Source organism: Salmo trutta, chromosome 6 (genome assembly GCF_901001165.1).
Source record: "Salmo trutta chromosome 6, fSalTru1.1, whole genome shotgun sequence".
NCBI lineage: Eukaryota > Metazoa > Chordata > Actinopteri > Salmoniformes > Salmonidae > Salmo > Salmo trutta.
Window position 1 is genome coordinate 51,674,151 of NC_042962.1, and position 25,000 is coordinate 51,699,150.

The window sequence follows — 25,000 nt, forward strand, 5'->3', positions numbered from 1 at the left end:
GAGAGAGACATGAAGAGACAGGGAGAGAGAGGAATAGAGAGAGAGAGAGACATGGAGAGACAGGGAGAGAGAGGAATAGAGAGAGAGAGTTAGAGTTTTGATATGGGACAGTCCAAATTGTCCTGTGTGTGTGTGTGTGTGTGTGTGTGTGTGTGTGTGTGTGTGTGTGTGTGTGTGTGTGTGTGTGTGTTAACTCACGGTCATGGTAAAGGTGGTGTGTTTCTTGGTGTTGATGACTCTCTCATCGATGGTGTCATGCTGGGAGAGGTTGATCATTTTACTGCAAAGACAAAACAGAGTATATGTTGGCAGTGTGTGTGTGTGTGTGTGTGTGTGTGTGTGTGTGTGTGTGTGTGTGTGTGTGTGTGTGTGTGTGTGTGTGTGTGTGTGTGTGTGTGTGTGTGTGTTACCAGAGCAGGATCCCATCTTTTACTGATTTGAAGAGACTGTCTCCGTCAGGGTTCATGGGTAGAAGGTGTTTACAGTCTTCATCTTTGGCCAGAGACTTGTTGATCCAGTTCACAAACGCCACCTTCTCCTCATCTAACACACACACACACACCCACACACACATGTACAAACACACACACACACACACACACACACACACACACACACACACACACACACACACACACACACACACACACACACACACACACACACACACACACACACACACACGCACAAGTTCTTACATGAATAGGACACACAGATTATTCACATTTTCTCTCTCTCTCTCTCTCTACCTGAGTAGGAGTGCTGTGTTCCCTCGCTGGAGATTCCTGACAATCCCCCAAAGGATTGTATCCCTTCTCTCCTGGCGATGGTTTTCTTGAACGTCTCACTGAGCTCCTTACTCTTCAGCTCCTGGTAGATCTACAAGACAAGATGGACCGTGTCTCTGAGTATGTCTGTGTGAGTGTGTCTGTGTGAGTGTGTCTGTGTGAGTGTGTCTGTGTGAGTGTGTCTGTGTGAGTGTGTATGTGTGAGTGTGTATGTGGATGCGTGTATGTGTGAGTGTGTCTGTGTGAGTGTGTATGTGTGAGTGTGTATGTGGTTGCGTGTATGTGGTAGTGTGTATGTGTGAGTGTGTATGTGTGAGTGTGTATGAGTGAGTGTGTGAGTGTGTATGTGTGAATGTGTGAGTGTATATGTGTGAGTGTGTCTGTGTGAGTGTGTATGTGTGAGTGTGTATGTGGATGCGTGTATGTGTGAGTGTGTATGTGTGAGTGTGTCTGTGTGAGTGTGTCTGTGTGAGTGTGTATGTGTGAGTGTGTATGTGTGAGTGTATCTGTGTGAGTGTGTCTGTGTGTATGTGTGAGTTTGTCTGTGTGAGTGTGTATGTGTTAGTGTGTCTGTGTGAGTGTGTATGTGTGAATGTGTGTCTGTGTGAGTGTGTCTGTGTGAGTGTGTATGTGTGAGTGTGTTTGTGTGAGTGTATCTGTGTGAGTGTGTCTGTGTGTATGTGTGAGTTTGTCTGTGTGAGTGTGTATGTGTGAGTGTGTCTGTGTGAGTGTGTATGTGTGAGTTTGTATGTGTGAGTGTGTATGTGTGAGTGTGTCTGTGTGAGTGTGTCTGTGTGAGTGTGTCTGTGTGAGTGTGTATGTGTGAGTGTGTCTGTGTGAGTGTGTCTGTGTGAATGTGTCTGTGTGAGTGTGTCTGTGTGAGTGTGTATGTGTGAGTGTGTCTGTGTGAGTGTGTCTGTGTGAGTGTGTCTGTGTGTATGTGTGAGTTTGTCTGTGTGAGTTTGATTGTGTGAGTGTGTATGTGTGAGTGTGTGTGTGTGAGTGTGTATGTGGATGCGTGTATGTGTGTATGTGTGAGTGTATGTGTGAGTGTGTATGTGGATGCGTGTATGTGTGTATGTGTGAGTGTGTGTGTGTGAGTGTGTATGTGGATGCGTGTATGTGTGTATGTGTGAGTGTATGTGTGAGTGTGTATGTGGATGCGTGTATGTGTGTATGTGTAACCGATGTGAAATGGCTAGTTAGTTAGCGGTGGTGCGCGCTAATAGCGTTTCAATCGGTGACGTCACTCGCTCTGAGACTTGAAGTAGGGTTTCCCCTTGCGTTGCAAGGGCCGCGGCTTTTGTGGCGCGATGGGTAACAATGCTTCGTGGGGTGTCAGTTGTTGATGTGTGCAAGGGTCCCTGGTTCGAGCCCGGGTTGGGGCGAAGAGAGGGACGGAACCTACACTGTTACATTGGTGCCGTGACCCGGATCATTGGTTGCTGCGGAAAAGGAGGAGGTCAAAGGGGGGGTGAGTGTAACCGATGTGAAATGGCTAGTTAGTTAGCGGTGGTGCGCGCTAATAGCATTTCAATCGGTGACGTCACTCGCTCTGAGACTTGAAGTAGGGTTTCCCCTTGCGTTGCAAGAGCTGGCTTTTGTGGCGCGATGGGTAACGATGCTTCGTCGGGTGTCAGTTGTTGATGTGTGCAAGGGTCCCTAGTTCGAGCCCGGGTTGGGGCGAAGAGAGGGACGGAACCTACACTGTTACATATGTGTGAGTGTGAGTGTGTGTGAGTGAGTGTGTGTGAGTGAGTGTGTGTGAGTGAGTGTGTATGTGTGAGTGTGTGTGAGTGAGTGTGTGTGAGTGAGTGTGTGTGAGTGAGTGTGTATGTGTGAGTGTGAGTGTGTATGTGGATGCGTGTCTACATGTGTCACCGTCTTTACTTCGGTGTATTTTCTATGTTACCGAGACAAACTCTTCAAAGCTGATCTTCCCATCCTTGTTGGTGTCTCCTGCTACGAAGATCTCCACTATGTCTCTGACTCTGTAGCCTGGCATGCAGAAACTAGCCTCTCTGAACAGCTCCTGCAGCTCAAAGTCACTGACGAAACCGCTGTTGTCAGTGTCTGTATGGGAGGAAACACAGACAGGCAGGCAGACAGAATTATGACCAGATGAAGTGCCATGCTCAAGGCCAAAATGGCAGCCCGTTACTAGTTCCCTCCCCTCTTGTCATCTCCGGGTTCTGGATTTAAACCAGCAACCTTTTAGCTATTAGTCACCCTCTCTAACCTCTAGGTTACCTCTCTAACCTCTAGGTTACTTCTCTAACCTCTAGGTTTTCTCTCTAACCTCTAGGTTACCTCTCTAACCTCTAGGTTACCTCTCTAACCTCTAGGTTACCTCTCTAACCTCTAGGTTACCTCTCTAACCTCTAGGTTACTTCTCTAACCTCTAGGTTACCTCTCTAACCTCTAGGTTACCTCTCTAACCTCTAGGTTACCTCTCTAACCTCTAGGTTACCTCTCTAACCTCTAGGTTATCTCTCTAACCTCTAGGTTACCTCTCTAACCTCTAGGTTACTTCTCTAACCTCTAGGTTACCTCTCTAACCTCTAGGTTACCTCTCTAACCTCTAGGTTACCTCTCTAACCTCTAGGTTACCTCTCTAACCTCTAGGTTATCTCTCTAACCTCTAGGTTACCACTCTAACCTCTAGGTTATCTCTCTAACCTCTAGGTTACCTATCTCCCTCTCTAACCTCTAGGTTACCTCTCTAACCTCTAGGTTACCTCTCTAACCTCTAGGTTACCTCTCTAACCTCTAGGTTACTTCTCTAACCTCTAGGTTACCTCTCTAACCTCTAGGTTACCTCTCTAACCTCTACGTTACCTCTCTAACCTCTAGGTTACTTCTCTAACCTCTAGGTTACCTCTCTAACCTCTAGGTTATCTCTCTAACCTCTAGGTTATCTCTCTAACCTCTAGGTTACCTCTCTAACCTCTAGGTTATCTCTCTAACCTCTAGGTTACCTCTCTAACCTCTAGGTTACCTCTCTAACCTCTAGGTTACTTCTCTAACCTCTAGGTTACCTCTCTAACCTCTAGGTTACCTCTCTAACCTCTAGGTTACCTCTCTAACCTCTAGGTTACCTCTCTAACCTCTAGGTTACCTATCTCCCTCTCTAACCTCTAGGTTACCTCTCTAACCTCTAGGTTACCTCTCTAACCTCTAGGTTATCTCTCTAACCTCTAGGTTACTTCTCTAACCTCTAGGTTACCTATCTCCCTCTCTAACCTCTAGGTTACCTCTCTAACCTCTAGGTTACCTCTCTAACCTCTAGGTTACCTCTCTAACCTCTAGGTTACTTCTCTAACCTCTAGGTTACCTCTCTAACCTCTAGGTTACCTCTCTAACCTCTACGTTACCTCTCTAACCTCTAGGTTACTTCTCTAACCTCTAGGTTACCTCTCTAACCTCTAGGTTACCTCTCTAACCTCTAGGTTATCTCTCTAACCTCTAGGTTACCTCTCTAACCTCTAGGTTATCTCTCTAACCTCTAGGTTACCTCTCTAACCTCTAGGTTACCTCTCTAACCTCTAGGTTACTTCTCTAACCTCTAGGTTACCTCTCTAACCTCTAGGTTACCTCTCTAACCTCTAGGTTACCTCTCTAACCTCTAGGTTACCTCTCTAACCTCTAGGTTACCTATCTCCCTCTCTAACCTCTAGGTTACCTCTCTAACCTCTAGGTTACCTCTCTAACCTCTAGGTTATCTCTCTAACCTCTAGGTTACCTCTCTAACCTCTAGGTTACCTCTCTAACCTCTAGGTTACCTCTCTAACCTCTAGGTTACCTCTCTAACCTATAGGTTACCTCTCTAACCTCTAGGTTACCTATCTCCCTCTCTAAGCTCTAATCTCACTCTCTAACCTCTAGATTATCTAACATCTCCTAATTGGGTCTGATGATTTGATTTGATTTGTACTTCTACAGAGTTTGTAGAAATCATCTGATGCTCTCTTATCAGGAATGTATTCACTCTAATGATGAGTCATCTGGCAACCACTCAGTTCACCGTTGGACATGGCAACCCTTGACAATTAGAACAAAACCTTTTGCACACTTAAAGTAATGTTGTAGAACAGGTGTGTAGGTCCCTAACACAGAGTGAGCTGACCAATAAAAAAAAAAACGTATACTGCTTTATGATTGGTTATAAACAATGACCTGAGTCAGCATTTTCTGCAAACGCTGTGGGTGTCTGTAGGTATGTGTGTGTGTGTGTCTCTGTGTCTGGGTGTGTGTGTGTGTGTGTGTGTCTGTAACTAACCGATCCTGTTGAAAGCCTCTCGGAGCTCCTCCAGGTCCTCTCGTGATATCTGGGTCACCTTGTTCGCCATACTGGACAGTCTATCTAGATTACCTGATACACACACACACACACACACACACACACACACACACACACACACACACACACACACACACACACACACACACACACACACACACACACACACACACAGTCAATTTATCATCACAAAAAAAGGACATATTTATAATTGAAACGTAAGGTAAAGATGCAGAACAATCTAGAGGTGAAAGAAACGCACACCTATTTAGGCGAGGTGCTGGCTAGCGGAGTGGAACACTTAAAAAAATAAAGGAGAGGATAGAAGGAGTAGTAGATGGACAGGGAAGACTTGGAACTTTCTTTTGGTTTGAGTTTCACATCTTGCGTTTTTTTGCGATGTTATTTAGGAGTTATCTAGGAGCTCAGATGCAAAAATATTTATGTCCAACGTTTGGACAGACAAGCTGTCTTCATCAGGGTATAATGACAAACACTGCGGGATGACTCATTTATATAGTGTCAAAAGACACACAGGTGTCTGTAATTATGGCCGGATGTGGCCTGATATCATTGGTTAATTCTCATATATTAAAATAGCAAACAAAAAACAAATGGATAGCGTACGATCATAGATACAATTTGGCTACATAAGCCTACAAACATTTACAATAGCAAAATCACAACAATCACAAACTTGACTGCTAAACTGACAAACAGGCAACATGCTTCCATTGTGACCTCATGCTTCCATTGTGACCTCATGCTTCCATTGTGACCTCATGCTTCCATTGTGACCTCATTCTTCTATTGTGACCTCAAGCTAACCTACCGGTTCTAGCAGTGATAAGTGTGCTATCACAGGCTGCAGAGAATACAGAGCTAACTACAATAAGGAGAGAGTAAAGATAAGACTGTCTACAATCTAGAATGTAATCTATATATTAGACCATACAATTTATAGTGTATATTATTGAACCATACAATCTAAGCCCCAGAAGGTTGGCCCCATATCTTTAAGCTCACAAAGACAACATGATACAGTTCTGTATGATGATCTATTATTATTGAAATAGTTGTGTGGTTATTGATTAACTAGAGGGAGAGATACGAGGACAATAAGGATATTTATTGTGTGTTGTGTCCTGATATCGCCTCAATATACACTGAGTGTACAAAACATTATAAACACCTGCTCTTTCCATGACATAGACTGACCAGGTAAATCCAGGTGAAAGTTATGATCCCTTACTGATGTCACTTGTTAAATCTACTTCAATCCGTGTAGATGAAAGGGAGGAGACAGGTTAAAGAAGGATTTTTAAGAATTGAGACAATTGAGACATTGATTGTGTACGTGTGCCATACAGAGGGTGAATGGGCAAGACATAATATTGAAGTGTCTTTGAACGGGGTATGGTAGTAGGTGGCAGGCGCACCGGTTTGAGAGTGTCAAGAACTGCCACGCTGCTGGGATTTTCACGCTCAACAGTGTTTTTCAAGAATGGTCCACCACCCAGAGGACATCCTGCCAACTTGAAACAACTGTGGGAAGCATTGGAGTCATCATGGGCCAGCATCCCTGTGGAACGCTTTTGACAGCTTGTAGAGTCCATGCCCCGCCGAACTGAGACTGTTCTGGGGGCACACTCAGCGTAGACTCCATATATGGCCGTGACTTTCATCCCACAGCTCTCTACTGTTCCATTCAAGTTTAGTCAATTCGGAAAATGAAATTTGATTTCGGATGCATGTTTTTGAATTTGAATTGACAGAATTGAAAATGAATTGACCCACACCCTGCTGCCTTTACACACTCCTTACCCCTCCCCGCCACACACCCAGACAGCTCCCCTCGCTGACCCCCCCCACACACCCTCCACACACCCGCCCCCCGGGGCTCACACCCCAGAACACACCTTCATAAAAGCCTGTGTCTGTTTGGTTCTGTCCTGGACGAGAGGGGCCAAGGTCTCTCTGCTCCCCGTGTTCAGTAACTCCTGGCTGAGTAGAGTGGGTTTGTTTATTATTTTACGGCCATCTCCATATGAACATCAGCTGTGGACATAACTGCGGTGTTGTGAGCTGATATGTTCATTATTATGTGGTGTCCTTGATAACTAAATGACATTATAAAAACTATATACAGATGAATGGTAGTAGTAGCTAGTTAGACATTTACTTCGCAAGTAATTGACTTACTAACTAAGTGCAACAAGTTATATTACAGAACTTAAACAGTACTGGCTGAGACAAGACTGTATGAAAAGTTCTGCTATATTTTTCATCCCGCTGTTCGCCAGCTACTTAGAAGATTCTGGTGACTCATTGCGGCCCTAGACTCCGTATCATTTGGTGCCGTCACGCTCTGACCTAGGAGAGCTGTGCTTTTCTGTTTAGTTAGGTCAGGGTGTGATAGATGGGTGGGCATTCTATGTTTTTCTTTTCTATGTTTTGGCCAGGTATGGTTTCCAATCAGAGGCAGCTGTCTATCGTTGTCTCTGATTGGAAGCCATACTTAGGCAGCCTGTTTTTCCTGTGTTGGTGTGGGTAGTTGTTTTGTGAGTATCACCTGACGGAACTGTTGGCTGTCGTTTTGTCGTTTTGTTTAAGTGTTATCATTAAAGTAAAGTACGAGCACTCTACACGCCCCTTGGTCCCCTTTATACGACCCGCGTTACAGGTGCCAAGTAGTGATCGATCAGTATTCCTCCTTTGATATACTGTAAGTGTCAGAAAGCACCACATAGGCTACTGTATTTGCGTGGTAAATAGCAGCCGAAACAGGAAACTGAAGACTTACCGTGAAGACAGGATCAGACAGGGCTGGAGAAGCTTGGTAGAGGTTTAAAGGTGGTCAGGTGTCTTCTCGCTCGCTGTCTTGACCGAAGCAGCGGAGGACAAGAGACCTTCGGCCCATTGAACTCTGGGATGGGCGTGGTACTCGAGGCTTCAGCCTGGGAGTTAGCAATTAACCCTTTAGCTGTGTCATCGGTTTCTTTCACCACACACTGGCATGCACGAACTCACACACACACGCATGCACACACACACACACACACATTGTAGAGAGACGTAAGAGGGAGAGATGTGTGTTGGCTACAGGTGTGTTGGGTTTCTAACAGCCATGTTTAATAAATGAGAACTCTAGCTGTACATACCCCTCCACACTCTCTCTCACACACGCACACACGCACACACACACACACACACACACACACATTCCTTTCTACGTTGCCAGACAATACAGTGAAACTTGATGCAAGGAGAAAACAGCACACTATTACAAAAACACCACTTTACTGTAACAACCCACTGCTTTACTGCAACAACCCACTGCTTTACTGTAACAACCCTCTGCTTTACTGCAACAACCCACTGCTTTACTGCCACAGCAACCTTGGTAGTGACACAGAGCCATATAGAGAAATGCTGAATTTACTGACTTTTCAAACAACAGCTAGCTAACTGAACTGCTATGGTTACTGAGAATCCAAATACACGTTATGACTGGCAAAGTTGGCCAAACCTTTATATGGCTCTGGTCACCCAGTAACTCAGTACTGCAGTAAGGAGCTCTGGTCACCCAGTAACTCAGTCCTCCAGTACTGCAGTAAGGAGCTTACTGTCTGTCACTCACCAGCCTGCTGAGAGGTTTAGGATCCAGCCTCCCCCTCTCCTACTCTCTGCTCTCCCCGTCTCTGCTCTCCCCCTCTCTGCTCTCCCCCTCTCCCACTCTCCGCTCTCATTTTTTTGCATTTTAGTCATTTAGCAGACGCTCTTATCCAGAGCGACTTACAGTAGTGAATGCATATATTTCATACATTTTTTTTTTTCTGTGCTGGCCCCCCGTGGGAATCAAACCCACAACCCTGACATTGCAAACACCACACTCTACCAACTGAGCTACAGGGAAGGCTGTAGGAGAGAGCTCTCCCCTCTCCTACTCTCTGCTCTCCCCCTCTCCGCTCTCCCCTCTCCTACTCTCTGCTCTCCTACTCTCCCCCTCTCCTCTCCTCTCTTCAGAAACACACAAGTCCCACTCTCTCCCTGAACCAAATAACACACACCTCTATACGTTGTCTCGACACACACCGACCTCAGTAGTCTGTCTACCTCTAAAACAGACCTTCAGGACTCCATCTCTTCCTCAGTAGTCTGTCTACCTCTAAAACAGACCTTCAGGACTCCATCTCTTCCTCAGTAGTCTGTCTACCTCTAAAACAGACCTTCAGGACTCCATCTCTTCCTCAGTAGTCTGTATACCTCTAAAACAGACCTTCAGGACTCCATCTCTTCCTCAGTAGTCTGTCTACCTCTAAAACAGACCTTCAGGACTCCATCTCTTCCTCAGTAGTCTGTATACCTCTAAAACAAACCTTCAGGACTCCATCTCTTCCTCAGTAGTCTGTCTACCTCTAAAACAGACCTTCAGGACTCCATCTCTTCCTCAGTAGTCTGTATACCTCTAAAACAGACCTTCAGGACTCCATCTCTTCCTCAGTAGTCTGCCTACCTCTAAAACAGACCTTCAGGACTCCATCTCTTCCTCAGTAGTCTGTCTACCTCTAAAACAGACCTTCAGGACTCCATCTCTTCCTCAGTAGTCTGTATACCTCTAAAACAGACCTTCAGGACTCCATCTCTTCCTCAGTAGTCTGTCTACCTCTAAAACAGACCTTCAGGACTCCATCTCTTCCTCAGTAGTCTGTATACCTCTAAAACAGACCTTCAGGACTCCATCTCTTCCTCAGTAGTCTGTCTACCTCTAAAACAGACCTTCAGGACTCCATCTCTTCCTCAGTAGTCTGCCTACCTCTAAAACAGACCTTCAGGACTCCATCTCTTCCTCAGCTCTGCTCTCCGTCTGACACCTGATCAGCCCAGTCTCACACCGGGCCTCTCTGGTTACACACACACACACACACACACACACACACACACACACACACACACACACACACACACACACACACACACACACACACACACACAGAGCTATCAAGACAAATGTTCCCCAACTACTGATGCTATTGGGTATGGCATAGCTTACATATCTCAATGTGAAACCATCTAACAATCAGGGTTTTATATTGGTCCAGTTATTACACTGTAATCCAGCTGTGAATGACCTGAGAGATGATGATTATGATTGAGAAAGAGAGCATGGCAGAGAAGGGAGAGAGAAAGGAGGAGCGGAGAGAGGAAAAGGGAGGGAGTGAGAAAGAGAGAGAGAGAGGGTGATACTCCTGTGAAAAGCTGCAGTGAAAAGCAGTGAACGCAGAATACAGTGAACGCAGAGTACTTCACCTATAATGTTCTACACAGACACAGTACTTCACCTATAATGTTCTACACAGACACAGTACTTCACCTATAATGTTCTACACAGACACAGTACTTCACCTATAATGTTCTACACAGACACACGCACACAAGCATGAGGTCAAGTCTATCTTTAATAATAATTTACATAGACTGTTTGAAAATACATGGTTTCCAGTAAAAAAAGATTTGGTTTCATTAATTAAAAATGAACAACAGAAGAGGATACTCATTAAAATCCTCCCCCTCATCAGACTCAACCAATCAACCTCTCTGACTGGAATGTCTGTGAAATGGAATGGAACTAGTTTAGCACGGTGGAATGCTTTTTGATTGGCCAATCATAGGAGCAAATCCTAACTTCCACCTAAGTCACGTTTTCACGTAGTCATGCGTTGATGTCAATGGGAGACTAAGTGAAAATTCACCTTAATGAAGTGAGAGTTGGGCTCCCCCCCATAGAGCCTAGAGGTTATGTTCATTAAGATGAAGTGAGAGTTGGGCTTCCCCCCCATAGAGCCTAGAGGTTGTGTTCATTAAGATGAAGTGAGAGTTGGGCTTCCCCCCCATAGAGCCTAGAGGTTATGTTCATTAAGATGAAGTGAGAGTTGGGCTTCCCCCCCATAGAGCCTAGAGGTTATGTTCATTAAGATGAAGTGAGAGTTGGGCTTCCCCCCCATAGAGCCTAGAGGTTATGTTCATTAAGATGAAGTGAGAGTTGGGCTTCCCCCCCATAGAGCCCAGAGGTTATGTTCATTAAGATGAAGTGAGAGTTGGGCTCCCCCCCATAGAGCCTAGAGGTTATGTTCATTAAGATGAAGTGAGAGTTGGGCTTCCCCCCCATAGAGCCTAGAGGTTATGTTCATTAAGATGAAGTGAGAGTTGGGCTTCCCCCCCATAGAGCCTAGAGGTTATGTTCATTAAGATGAAGTGAGAGTTGGGCTTCCCCCCATAGAGCCTAGAGGTTATGTTCATTAAGATGAAGTGAGAGTTGGGCTTCCCCCCCATAGAGCCTAGAGGTTGTGTTCATTAAGATGAAGTGAGAGTTGGGCTTCCCCCCCATAGAGCCTAGAGGTTACGTTCATTAAGATGAAGTGAGAGTTGGGCTTCCCCCCCATAGAGCCTAGAGGTTACGTTCATTAAGATGAAGTGAGAGTTGGGCTTCCCCCCCATAGAGCCTAGAGGTTACGTTCATTAAGATGAAGTGAGAGTTGGGCTTCCCCCCCATAGAGCCTAGAGGTTATGTTCATTAAGATGAAGTGAGAGTTGGGCTTCCCCCCCATAGAGCCTAGAGGTTATGTTCATTAAGATGAAGTGAGAGTTGGGCTTCCCCCCCATAGAGCCTAGAGGTTATGTTCATTAAGATGAAGTGAGAGTTGGGCTTCCCCCCCATAGAGCCTAGAGGTTATGTTCATTAAGATGAAGTGAGAGTTGGGCTTCCCCCCCATAGAGCCTAGAGGTTATGTTCATTAAGGCACACTGTTATGGAACGTTTCTAGCAGAATGTTAGTTACAAAAAACAAAATTAAAAGTATACATACACATTAAAAAACAGTTGTCTAAGTATCCAGATTTCTTCCCCTCAACGTTTGTCAAAGTACATAATATACAAAACGATTTTGAAAAATGTAATTTGGTTTTGCTGCCAAAATATTTGAATTGAATACCGAGATAGTTCCATACAGCAATTATTTTCTTTCATTTTGTTAAAGGTGCAATCTGTAGTTTTATTTGCAGGTGTACTGCAACACTGATACTGTAGGCTTGAAATGAACTATTTGTTTGTGGGACAATCCTTTTACAGATTGCACCTTCAAATTTCTTAGAGTAGAGAGAAAGAAAGAACACGTAGCAGGCAGAGACAAACAGAACAAGAAAACCTCACAACATCTGAATGAAAAAGAGGGTGAGGAAAATGGAGGGGGGGTGAGGGACAGATGAGGAGAGGGGGTGAGGGACAGATGAGGAGGGGGGGTGAGGGACAGACAGGGAGGGAGGGGGTAAGAGACATAGGAAGACTGGTGTGTGATATGGAGTGAGGGGTGAAGGACAGAGAGGAAGGGGGGGTGAGGGACAGACAGGGAGGGAGGGGGTAAGAGACATAGGAAGACTGGTGTGTGATATGGAGTGAGGGGTGAAGGACAGAGGGGAAGGGGAGTCAAACAGAGCAGGAGGCTGATTTGTGTGACTTGTAGGTGTACGAGCCAGGGCGCTAGCAGGCTAGCGTTTAGCATCAAGGAGGAGATGCTGTCAATTACAGAGAGGCACTGACGAGTTGGCACAGTAGGGCTGGAAGTTAGCTGGTAAAGCTAGTAGTTAGCAGTTAGCGGTCAGGCTAACACAGAGATATAGGAATCCAGTGTATCTGTGGCTAACCAGGGTTAGCGGTTACTCTTCATGGCCTCCTTGGCTGCCAGGATGAGAGGGGTGAGGCTGGAGAGAGGCTTGGCCAGCTTTAGGAATGGATGCTGCAGGGAAGACAGGAGATCAACCAATGAAACAAACTCTTCTCATCACGGTGTGTGTGTATGTGTTTGTTTGTTTGTGCGTGCGTGTGTGTGTGTGTGTGTGTGTGTGTGTGTGTGTGTGTGTACCTGCAGTAGTTCTTTCCCCCCTCCTCTCTTCTCTACATCCATCTCCAGACAGCGGGACAGGAAGGACCTGAACACTGGAGATAACTTCTCTGGAGACTGGAGCTCTGGAGTCCCATTGGTGGCTATCAGGTAGAGGGCCTGTAGGAGACAGACAGACACACACTGAACATTAGTGGCCACCAAGTGCAATGCCTGTACACACACGCATGGAACCCACCCTCCACCCCCACACCCCCTCACACACACACACACACACACACACACACACACACACACACACACACACACACACACACACACACACACACACACACACACACACACACACACACACACACACACACACACACACACACACATCCAACCTCACCCTGAGTGGGTTCTCGTTGAGGTAAGGGGGCTCTCCCTCCACCATCTCTATAGCCATGATGCCCAGGGACCAGATGTCCACCTTGGGTCCGTAGGCCTTCCTGGTCACCACCTCAGGAGCCATCCAGTAGGGAGTCCCCACCATGGTGCTCCTCTTACTCTGCTCTGGAGTGATCTGGGCACAGAACCCAAAGTCAGCTGGAGAGGGAGGGGAGAGAACAGACATGTTAGAGGGAAGGTCACCCCAGTAGTATAACGATCGGGTACAATGCAATAAGATCCAAATTAGTGTGATTATCAAGTTAATATGAAACATTCATCTAGTCACATTCAGCTAGACAGAGGAGAGAAAACAGCTAATTAGTGTGATTATCAAGCCAATACAATGATAGGACACAAAACAATAGGACACTTAGGATTGGCAAGGCATTTTATCTAGGAACAGAACCCAGAACCAGCTACAGACGAGAGGGGGAGAAGGAGGAGAGGGGAAGAGAGGAAGGGAGAGAGGAAGAGGAGGCAGACAGAAAGTGTGTGTGTAACGTGTACGCTGGGAGTCGAGAAGCAACTACAGGGAGTGAATAATTGAATTAATAAATAGAACATAGTACAAAACAAGAAACAGAAAAAGCTCACAGACATGAAACATGAACAGGGTCAATAACGCCTGGGGAAGGAACCAAAGGGAGTGACATGTATAGGGAAGCTCATCAGGGAAGTGATGGAGTCCAGGTGAGTCTGATAAGGCGCTAGTGCGTGTAACGATGGTAACAGGTGTGCGTAATCATGAGACAACTGGCAACAACAAGCGCCAGAAAAGGGGGAGTGGGAGTAGACGTGACGCCTCAGTTGAGGTGCGGGAACCTGTAGAACCAGCTCAGGCATGGGAGCCTGACGAGCCGGCTGAGGCATGGGAGCCTGACGAGCCGGCTGAGGCATGGGAGCCTGACGAGCCGGCTGAGGCATGGGAGCCTGTTGAACCGGCTGAGGCATGGGAGCCTGACGAGCCGGCTGAGGCATGGGAGCCTGACGAGCCGGCTGAGGCATGGGAGCCTGACGAGCCGGCTGAGGCATGGGAGCCTGACAAGCCGGCTAAGGCATGGGAGCCTGACAAGCCGGCTGAGGCATCCCCGGTTGCTTCGGCAGCGGCACTTGGACCAGCCGTTGCCAATAAATAAAACTAAAAATCCCTGATACTCCCCTTTGGTGAGGCGTTATTCTGTAACGTGTACGCCGGGAGTCAGGAAGCAGCTACAGGGAGTGAATAATTGAATTAATAAATAGAACATAGTACAAAACAAGAAACAGAAAAAGCTCACAGACATGAAACATGAACAGGGTCAATAACGCCTGGGGAAGGAACCAAAGGGAGTGACATGTATAGGGAAGGTAATCAGGGAGGTGATGGAGTCCAGGTGAGTCTGGTGAGGCGCTGGTGCGCGTAACGATGGTGACAGGTGTGCGCCATAACGAGCAGCCTGGTGACCTAGGGCGCCGGAGAGGGAGCACACATGACCGTGTGTGTGTGTGTGTTCTTACTGAGCTTGACAGATCCGTCCATTCCCAGCAGCACGTTGTCACTCTTGATGTCTCTGTGGATCACCTGGTTGGCATGGAGGAACTCCAGAGCCTGCAGACACTACAGGACACACACAGGACACACCGTCACACACAACTCCCTGTGCTCTGTGATTGAGTGTGTGTGAGTATACCGTTCGGCAGACAGCAGCAGTGTGTGTGTGCGTGCGCGTGTGTGTGTACCTCTCTGCACACAGCAGCGATCTGAGCCTCGTCCATGCATGTTTCCGTGACAACGTCCGTTAGCGAACCTCCAGCCAGATACTCCATCACCACAAACAACTCCTCACCTACCAGGAAACTACACACACACACACACACACACACACACACACACACACACACACACACAGAAACAAAGTAAATAACTGAGTCCAATACACAGAGTACTGACACAGGCGTACCTCTGAGGTGTGTGTGTGTTACCTGTCTACGTAGTTGACGATGTTAGGTTGCTGTAACTCCTTCATCACCAGGATCTCGTTGATGATCAGCTCCTTCTTCGGCTGTTTCTGGAGGTTGATCTGTTTGATAGCTACCTGTAACACACACACACACACACACACACACACACACACACACACACACACACACACACACACACACACACACACACACACACACACACACACACACACACACACACACACACACGTTCTAGGTCTGTGTCAAGTCTGTTGTGTGAATGGCGTACTTAGTTTGTACTGGATGTCAGTCTGAATGTGTGTGTGTGTGTGTGTGTTGGTGTTGACACAGGAAGGGACAATACCTCTGCACCAGTGGCAACATCGATGGCTGTGTAGACAGTACCAGACGCTCTGAGAGAGAGAACGAGAGAACGAGAGAGAGACAGAGAGAGAGAGAGAGAGAGAACGAGAGAGAGACAGAGAGAGAGAGAGAGAGAGAGAGAGAACGAGAGAGAGACAGAGAGAGAGAGAGAGAGAGAGAACGAGAGAGAGACAGAGAGAGAGAGAGAGAGAGAACGAGAGAGAGACAGAGAGAGAGAGAGAACGAGAGAGAGACAGAGAGAGAGAACGAGAGAGAGGGAGAGCGAGAGAGAACGAGAGACAGCGAGAGAGACAGAGAGAGACAGAGAGAGACAGAGAGAGAGTAGTGTCCAATCTGTTACTTAGACATGGATAAAGGCACAAAAAGGTGAACATGTAAACGGACTCACCTCTGCAGTGTGTGTGTGTGTGTGTGTGTGTGTGTCTCACCCCTGGCCGATCTTCTCATAGCGTGTGTACTTCTTCTTGGGATCTCCAATACTGACGATGGTTCCTGAAAGACATAGAACCAGACTGGTGACATAATGTGTGTGATATACTGTATGTCTGTGTGTAATATACTGTATGTCTGTGTGTAATATACTGTATGTCTGTGTGTAATATACTGTATGTCTGTGTGTAATATGATGTGTGTGATATACTGTATGTCTGTGTGTAATATGATGTGTGTGATATACTGTATGTCTGTGTGTAATATGATGTGTGTGATATACTGTATGTCTGTGTGTAATATGATGTGTGTGATATACTGTATGTCTGTGTGTAATATGATGTGTGTGATATACTGTATGTCTGTGTGTAATATGATGTGTGTGATATACTGTATGTCTGTGTGTAATATGATGTGTGTGATATACTGTATGTCTGTGTGTAATATGATGTGTGTGATATACTGTATGTCTGTGTGTAATATGATGTGTGTGATATACTGTATGTCTGTGTGTAATATGATGTGTGTGATATACTGTATGTCTGTGTGTAATATGATGTGTGTGATATACTGTATGTCTGTGTGTAATATGATGTGTGTGATATACTGTATGTCTGTGTGTAATATGATGTGTGTGATATACTGTATGTCTGTGTGTAATATACTGTATGTCTGTGTGTAATATGATGTGTGTGATATACTGTATGTCTGTGTGTAATATGATGTGTGTGATATACTGTATGTCTGTGTGTAATATGATGTGTGTGATATACTGTATGTCTGTGTGTGATATACTGTATGTCTGTGTGTAATATGATGTGTGTGATATACTGTATGTCTGTGTGTAATATGATGTGTGTGATATACTGTATGTCTGTGTGTAATATGATGTGTGTGATATACTGTATGTCTGTGTGTAATATGATGTGTGTGATATACTGTATGTCTGTGTGTAATATGATGTGTAATAATATGTGGTCACAACTTGCAGACTTGTTTACATGCTGCTGTGCGTTTTTGTTGCCAACCTTACTTTGCTACCTGACAACTTTACGGTTTTTACTTTTTAATTACCGTTTATATTTTTAGTTTTTCCCTCACTCAACTTTTTTTTCATTCAACTTTTTCACTCCGGGCGTTTTATCTGGACATGGTTCGTCAGGACTTCCAACAGCCGAAGCTAAGTAACATTAACATGATGCCTTCTAATTGCAGTCGCTGTACTCATAATATACAGGAGAACGATCGCCTTACGGCGAGGATAGCTGTGCTGCAAGCCCAGCTTCAGACGCAATCGTTAGGCAAGGGTCATTTCAGTGTAGGAAAGGATGAAACAGCGTCTGTGCCATTGGCAAAAATCTGATATCAACTTTGGAGGGGACAATTACATGAAATTTTCTCAAGAGCAATTCCTGAGGGGGACACCAAAAGTAGTGCTGTAACACATAGCCTACATTGTAATATGGTAAATGTATATTGAGGAACCAAAGAAATAAGGTGTTTGCCGTACTCCTAACTACCGGTACCCAAAACTTCACAACTAATCACAACAGCAATACCATTGCCTTTAACAAATCTTAGTTCAGTCACCAGTTTAAGTTGAGAGTGGGGGGTATCCATGGCATTTTCCAATTATGTTCCTATTTTACAAGTCAAAAAAATTGAGAACCTTTCATAATGTTGCCAAACAAAGACTCAACAAACTTACCTGAGACTCCCTGTCTCTGCCAGTCTGTCCCTGCATATCTGTCCCCAACTCTGCTGTCTGTGTGCCATCTGTTGCCTGCTCTGCCTAATGACATCATTGTGAAACATTTCCATTAGAATTTCATTTCTTTCTTATGAACATTTTATCAAGTAGTCTTTGAGATATTAGGCTACTAGGGTTCTTACTATGCGTTTTGGTGTACTGAAAAATACTCTGATGTCCGTCTTTTATTTTTCTGCCATTTTTCTACCTGGCTGGCTGGCTACGCACACACACAGTGTGTAGGAGATGGGCTTCTATCATCTTCTATCATTCTATTTGGGCTTCGATCTAAAAGGTAGCTAGCAAATGTGAAACGGATTAAAATGACAAGAGTTGACAGCTGTATGAGTTCACCATTTACACAACATATGCTGCAACCTTTTGTAATTTTAATAGTTTGTTTCATATTGGCTGGCTTCCAACAATAGCTGAATTTGCAAAGCTAGCGAGCACCAATTCCGTTTCAGTGGTGTTTGCTATAATCTTTGCTACCTGGGTTAAATAAAGGTGAAATAAAATAAATAAATAAAAGTTAACTTTCGACAATTTAGCTTTTGCAACGAGACCATTAAATATATTTAAGACAATGGTAGAAGAGAGTGTAGTTCTGTTCAGTTTGGATTTCAGTTTATCGCTAACCTTATCACAGGGACTTTGAAGCACTAACTTACATCATCTGCATACTGATTCCATCTTTGACGATGCCACATAAATGGAATAGGTACTAGCTAGCTTAATAGTTAATATTTGCGCGCTAGCTCTGCGCGATTGACTGGATTAACCTCACGTCAGTTACGTGCATTGAGTGCCTTTCAGACAGTAGACACGACCCCTCTGTTACCTTGCCAACTAAGGAACTGGCAGTGGATCAAACCATTGTGAGGCAAAGGGTGGGGGGGTTGCAATCTTTTGAAACTTAAAAACGCTGTCACGGTTGTCGTCTTCGTCTTCTGACGATAATGCGAAATCGTCATCTGAAAAGGTAGACCAATACGCAGCAGGTACGTGTATGCTCATCTTGATTTTTATTAACTACAAAAATGAACATACAAAATAACGAAACGAACGAACAACTACAAACAGTCTGGTAAAGCATATGGCTTACACACAGAACAATCACCCACAAATAACAACCACAAACACACCCTAATATATGGGACTCTCAATCAAAGGCAGATAGACAACACCTGCCTTCAACTGAGAGTCCCAACCCCAATCAACACAACATAGAAACACACTCACCAGACTAGACATAGAAATACATAAACATAGACTATAAACCAAAACCCCGGAAATACTAAATCCAACACCCTTTAACCAAACACACCACCCTGAACCACATAAAAGAAATACCCTCTGTCACGTCCTGACCAAACTACAATACTAATTAACCCTTATACTGGCCAGGACGTGACAAACGCGCTATTAAGTGTCTATAATCAGCACAATTGCTTTCATTGCGTATTATTAATATTATTTAAATTACATAGTTATGTTTCAGTGATATATTGGGGGGGACAAATCATATTTTTCCCAGGATGGGGGGGTCGTGTCCCCCCCGGGATTTCCGCCCCTGGTCTGTGCCACCAGTAAGTACAGATAGTAACGTTAGTATAAATCCCCTCGCATGGTCCCCGCAGCCGGACAACTTTCTCATGGCTTCTGGAGGGAAACGCTGTAGGAATGCTCAACCGGTGTCGCTTATTCAGCCGACAGAAACTTTCAACCGGTTCTCCCCATTAAGCAGCGAGTCGGAGTCAGAGGCCGAGCCTTCTCTGGTCTGTACTCCTCCCGTTCCGGGGTCTGAGACGACCGAAGCCTCCTACCGTTAGCTCGGACAAATTGAAAACCCTAGTCATTGGCTACTCCATTACCCGCAGTATTAGATTTAAAACGAATCATCCAGCGATCATACACTGTTTACCATGGGGCAGGGCTACCGTTAAGGCTAATCTAAAGATGGTGCTGGCTAAAGCTAAAACTGGCGAGTGTAGAGAGTATAGGGATATTGTTATCCACATCGGCACCAACGATGTTAGGATGAAACAGTCAGAGGTCACCAAGCGCAACATAGCTTCAGCGTGTAAATAAGCTAGAAAGATGTGTAGGCATCGAGTAATTGTCTCTGGCCCCCTCCCAGTTAGGGGGAGTGATGAGCTCTACAGCAGAGTCTCACAACTCAATCGCTGGTTGAAAACTGTTTTCTGCCCCTCCCAAAAGATAGAATTTGTAGATAATTGGCACTCACCCACAAACAGGACCAAGCCTGGCCTGTTGAGAAGTGACGGACTCCATCCTAGCTGGAGGGGTGCTCTCATCTTATCTACGAACATAGACAGGGCTCTAACTCCCTTAGCTCCACAATGAAATAGGGTGCAGGCCAGGCAGCAGGCTGTTAGCCAGCCTGCCAGCTTAGTGGAGTCTGACACTAGCACAGTCAGTGTAGTCAGCTCAGCTATCCCCATTGAAACCGTGTCTGTGCCTCGACCTAGGTTGGGCAAAACTAAACATGGCGGTGTTCGCCTTAGCAATCTCACTAGAATAAAGACCTCCTCCATTCCTGCCATTATTGAAAGAGATCGTGATACCTCACATCTCAAAATAGGGCTACTTAATGTTAGATCCCTCACTTCCAAGGCAGTTATAGTCAATGAGCTAATCACTGATCATAATCTTGATGTGATTGGCCTGACTGAAACATGGCTTAAGCCTGATGAATTTACTGTGTTAAATGAGGCCTCACCTCCTGGTTACACTAGTGACCATATCCCCTGTGCATCCCGCAAAGGCGGAGGTGTTGCTAACATTTACGATAGCAAATTTCAAAACAACAACGACGTTTTCGTCTTTTGAGCTTCTAGTCATGAAATCTATGCAGCCTACTCAATCACTTTTTATAGCTACTGTTTACAGGCCTCCTGTGCCATATACAGCGTTCCTCACTGAGTTCCCTGAATTCCTATCGGACATTGTAGTCACAGCAGATAATATTCAAATTTTTGGTGACTTTAATATTCACATGGAAAAGTCCACAGACCCACTCCAAAAGGCTTTCGGAGCCAACATCGACTCAGTGGGTCTTGTCCAACATGTCTCTGGACCTACTCACTGCCACAGTCATACTCTGGACCTAGTTTTGTCCCGTGGAATAAATGTTGTGGATCTTAATGTTTTTCCTCATAATCCTGGACTATCGGACCACCATTTTATTACGTTTGCAATCGCAACAAATAATCTGCTCAGACCCCAACCAAGGAACATTAAAAGTCGTGCTATAAATTCTCAGACAACCCAAAGATTCCTTGATGCCCTTCCAGACTCCCTCTGCCTACCCAAGGACATCAGAGGACAACAATCAGTTAACCACCTAATTGAGGAACTCAATTTAACCTTGCGCAATACCGTAGATGCAGTTGCACCCCTAAAAACGAAAAACATTAGTCATAAGAAACTAGCTCCCTGGTGTACAGAAAATACACGAGCTCTGAAGCAAGCTTCCAGAAAATTGAAACGGAAATGGCGCCACACCAAACTGGAAGTCTTCCGACTAGCTTGGAAAGACAGTACCGTGCAGTATCGAAGAGCCCTCACTGCTGCTCGATCATCCTATTTTTCCAACTTAATTGAGGAAAATAAGAACAATCCGAAATTTATTTTTGATGCTGTCGCAAAGCTAACTAAAAAGCAGCATTCCCCAAGAGAGGATGGCTTTCACTTCAGCAGTAATAAATTCATGAACTTCTTTGAGGAAAAGATCATGATCATTAGAAAGCAAATTACGGACTCCTCTTTAAATCTGCGTATCCCTCCAAAGCTCCGTTGTCCTGAGTCTGCACAACTCTGCCAGGACCTACGATCAAGGGAGACACTAAAGTGTTTTAGTACTATATCTCTTGACACAATGATGAAAATAACCATGGCCTCTAAACCTTCAAGCTGCATACTGGACCCTATTCCAACTAAACTACTAAAAGAGCTGCTTCCTGTGCTTGGCCCTCCTATGTTGAACATAATAAACGGCTCTCTATCCACCGGATGTGTACCAAACTCACTAAAAGTGGCAGTAATAAAGCCTCTCTTGAAAAATCCAAACCTTGACCCAGAAAATATAAAAAACTATCGGCCTATAGCGAATCTTCCATTCCTCTCAACATTTTTTTAAAAAGCTGTTGCGCAGCAACTCACTGCCTTCCTGAAGACAAACAATGTATACGAAACGCTTCAGTCTGGTTTTAGACCCCATCATAGCACTGAGACTGCACTTGTGAAGGCGGTAAATTACCTTTTAATGATGTCAGACCGAGGCTCTGCATCTGTCCTCGTGCTCCTAGATCTTAGTGCTGCTTTTGATACCATCGATCACCACATTCTTTTGGAGAGATTGGAAACCCAAATTGGTCTACACGGACAAGTTCTGGCCTGGTTTAGATCTTATCTGTCGTAAAGATATCAGTTTGTCTCTGTGAATGGTTTGTCCTCTGACAAATCAACTGTACATTTTGGTGTTCCTCAAGGTTCCGTTTTAGGACCACTATTGTTTTCACTATATATTTTACCTCTTGGGGATGTCATTCGAAAACATAATGTTAAATTTCACTGCTATGCGGATGACACACAGCTGTACATTTCAATGAAACATGGTGAAGCCCCAAAATTGCCCTAGCTAGAAGCCTGTGTTTCAGACATAAGGAAGTGGATGGCTGCAAACGTTCTACTTTTAAACTCGGACAAAACAGAGATGCTTGTTCTAGTTCCCAAGAAACAAAGAGATCTTCTGTTAAATCTGACAATTAATCTTGATGGTTGTACAGTCGTCTCAAATAAAACTGTGAAGAACCTCGGCGTTACTCTGGACCCTGATCTCTCTTTTGAAGAACGTATCAAGACTGTTTCAAGGGCAGCTTTTTTCCATCTACGTAACATTGCAAAAATCAGAAACTTTCTGTCCACAAATGATGCAGAAAAATTAATCCATGCTTTTGTTACTTCTAGGTTGGACTACTGCAATGCTCTACTTTCTGGCTACCCGGATAAAGAACTAAATAAACTTCAGTTAGTGCTAAATACGGCTGCTAGAATCCTGACTAGAACCCAAAAATTTGATCATATTACTCCAGTGCTAGCCTCCCTACACTGGCTTCCTGTTAAGGCAAGGGCTGATTTCAAGGTTTTACTGCTAACCTACAAAGCATTAAATGGGCTTGCTACTACCTATCTTTCCGATTTGGTCCTGCCGTACATACCTACACGTACGCTACGGTCACAAGACGCAGGCCTCCTAATTGTCCCTAGAATTTCTAAGCAAACAGCTGGAGGCAGGGCTTTCTCCTATAGAGCTCCATTCTTATGGAATGGTCTGCCTACCCATGTGAGAGACGCAGACTCGGTCTCAACCTTTAAGTCTTTACTGAAGACTCATCTCTTCAGTGGGTCCTATGATTGAGTGTAGTCTGGCCCAGGAGTGTGAAGGTGAACGGAAAGGCTCTGGAGCAACGAACCGCCCTTGCTGTCTCTGCCTGGCCGGTTCCCCTCTCTCCACTGGGATTCTCTGCCTCTAACCCTATTACAGGGGCTGAGTCACTGGCTTATTGGTGTTCTTCCATGCCGTCCCTAGGAGGGGTGCGTCACTTGAGTGGGTTGAGTCACTGACGTGGTCTTCCTGTCTGGGTTGGCGCCCCCCCTTGGGTTGTGCCGTGGAGATCTTTGTGGGCTATACTCGGCCTTGTTTCAGGATGGTAAGTTGGTGGTTGAAGATATCCCTCTAGTGGTGTGGGGGCTGTGCTGTGGCAAAGTGGGTGGGCTTATATTCTTCCTGTTTGGCCCTGTCCGGGGGTATCATCGGATGGAGCCACAGTGTCTCCTGACCCCTCCTGTCTCAGCCTCCAGTATTTATGCTGCAGTAGTTAATTTGTCGGGGGGCTAAGGTCAGTCTGTTATATCTGGAGTATTTCTCCTGTCTTATCCGGTGTCTTTCTTTCTTTCTTTCTTTCTTTCTTTCTCTCTCTCGGAGGACCTGAGCCCTAGGACCATGCTTCAGGACTACCTGACATGTCCCCAGTCCACCTGGCCGTGCTGCTGCTACATTTTCAACTGTTCTGCCTGCGGCTATGGAACCCTGACCTGTTCACCGGACGTGCTACCTGTCCCAGACCTGCTGTTTTCAATTCTCTAGAGACAGCAGGAGTGGTAGAGATACTCTCAATGATCGGCTATGAAAAGCCAACTGACATTTACTCTTGAGGTGCTGACTTGTTGCACCCTCGACAACTACTGTGATTATTATTATTTGACCATGCTGGTCATTTATGAACATTTGAACATCTTGGCCATGTTCTGTTATAATCTCCACCCGGCACAGCCAGAAGAGGACTGGCCACCCCTCATAGCCTGGTTCCTCTCTAGGTTTCTTCCTAGGTTTTTGCCTTTCTAGGGAGTTTTTCCTAGCCACTGTGCTTCTACACCTGCATTGCTTGCTGTTTGGGGTTTTAGGCTGGGTTTCTGTACAGCACTTTGAGATATCAGCTGATGTAAGAAGGGCTTTATAAATACATTTGATTTGATGTGTGTGATATACTGTATGTCTGTGTGTAATATGATGTGTGTGATATACTGTATGTCTGTGTGTAATATGATGTGTGTGATATACTGTATGTCTGTGTGTGATATACTGTATGTCTGTGTGTAATATGATGTGTGTGATATACTGTATGTCTGTGTGTAATGTGGTGTGTGTGATATATGCACAATACATTCTGTTTGTGTAAGATACTGTGTGTGTGTGTGTTCCAGGTATGTGTGTGTGTGTTCCAGGTATGTGTGTGTGTGTTCCAGGTAGGTGTGTGTTCCAGGTGTGTGTGTTCCAGGTAAGTGTGTTCCAGGTGTGTGTGTGTGTGTGTTCCAGGTAGGTGTGTTCCAGGTGTGTGTGTGTTCCAGGTAGGTGTGTTCCAGGTGTGTGTGTGTGTGTGTGTTTCCTTACGTAGTTTCTCCATGATTTCCTCGTCAGTCATCTTGCCCTGCTGTTTCTTCTTGTTCCTGTTGGAGGCGGAGTCAGGCTCTGGCAGCGGGGGAAGTGGGTCGA

The 25,000-nt window shown here is 45.2% G+C and overlaps 2 protein-coding genes across 4 annotated transcripts in view; both read right to left on the reverse strand.

The window, feature by feature from the left end:
* The window catches only part of LOC115196221 (plastin-1-like), a 12,492-nt gene extending 4,469 nt beyond the window's left edge, over positions 1–8,023 (reverse strand). The window contains exons 1-7 of one of the 2 annotated variants that reach the window (XM_029756849.1): positions 7,892–7,948; positions 7,008–7,092; positions 5,068–5,160; positions 2,701–2,861; positions 750–879; positions 411–543; positions 199–280 (exon numbers count right to left, since the gene is read on the reverse strand). In XM_029756849.1, the coding sequence (XP_029612709.1) occupies positions 199–280; positions 411–543; positions 750–879; positions 2,701–2,861; positions 5,068–5,137 (576 nt within the window). In that variant the 5' untranslated portion in view covers positions 5,138–5,160; positions 7,008–7,092; positions 7,892–7,948. Of the gene's footprint in view, positions 1–198; positions 281–410; positions 544–749; positions 880–2,700; positions 2,862–5,067; positions 5,161–7,007; positions 7,093–7,891 lie in introns of both variants that reach the window. The other variant, XM_029756848.1, reaches the window with a different exon arrangement.
* Positions 8,024–11,627: 3,604 nt separating this feature from the next.
* LOC115196222 (serine/threonine-protein kinase PAK 2) overlaps positions 11,628–25,000 on the reverse strand; it is a 31,755-nt gene continuing 18,382 nt past the window's right edge. For both annotated transcript variants that reach the window (XM_029756850.1, XM_029756851.1), the window contains exons 7-15: positions 24,899–25,000; positions 16,172–16,235; positions 15,724–15,772; positions 15,381–15,493; positions 15,138–15,255; positions 14,916–15,015; positions 13,378–13,574; positions 13,008–13,145; positions 11,628–12,881 (exon numbers count right to left, since the gene is read on the reverse strand). The exon at positions 24,899–25,000 is cut by the window's right edge and continues 19 nt beyond it. In XM_029756850.1, the coding sequence (XP_029612710.1) occupies positions 12,795–12,881; positions 13,008–13,145; positions 13,378–13,574; positions 14,916–15,015; positions 15,138–15,255; positions 15,381–15,493; positions 15,724–15,772; positions 16,172–16,235; positions 24,899–25,000 (968 nt within the window). In that variant the 3' untranslated portion in view covers positions 11,628–12,794. The remainder of the gene's footprint in view (positions 12,882–13,007; positions 13,146–13,377; positions 13,575–14,915; positions 15,016–15,137; positions 15,256–15,380; positions 15,494–15,723; positions 15,773–16,171; positions 16,236–24,898) is intronic.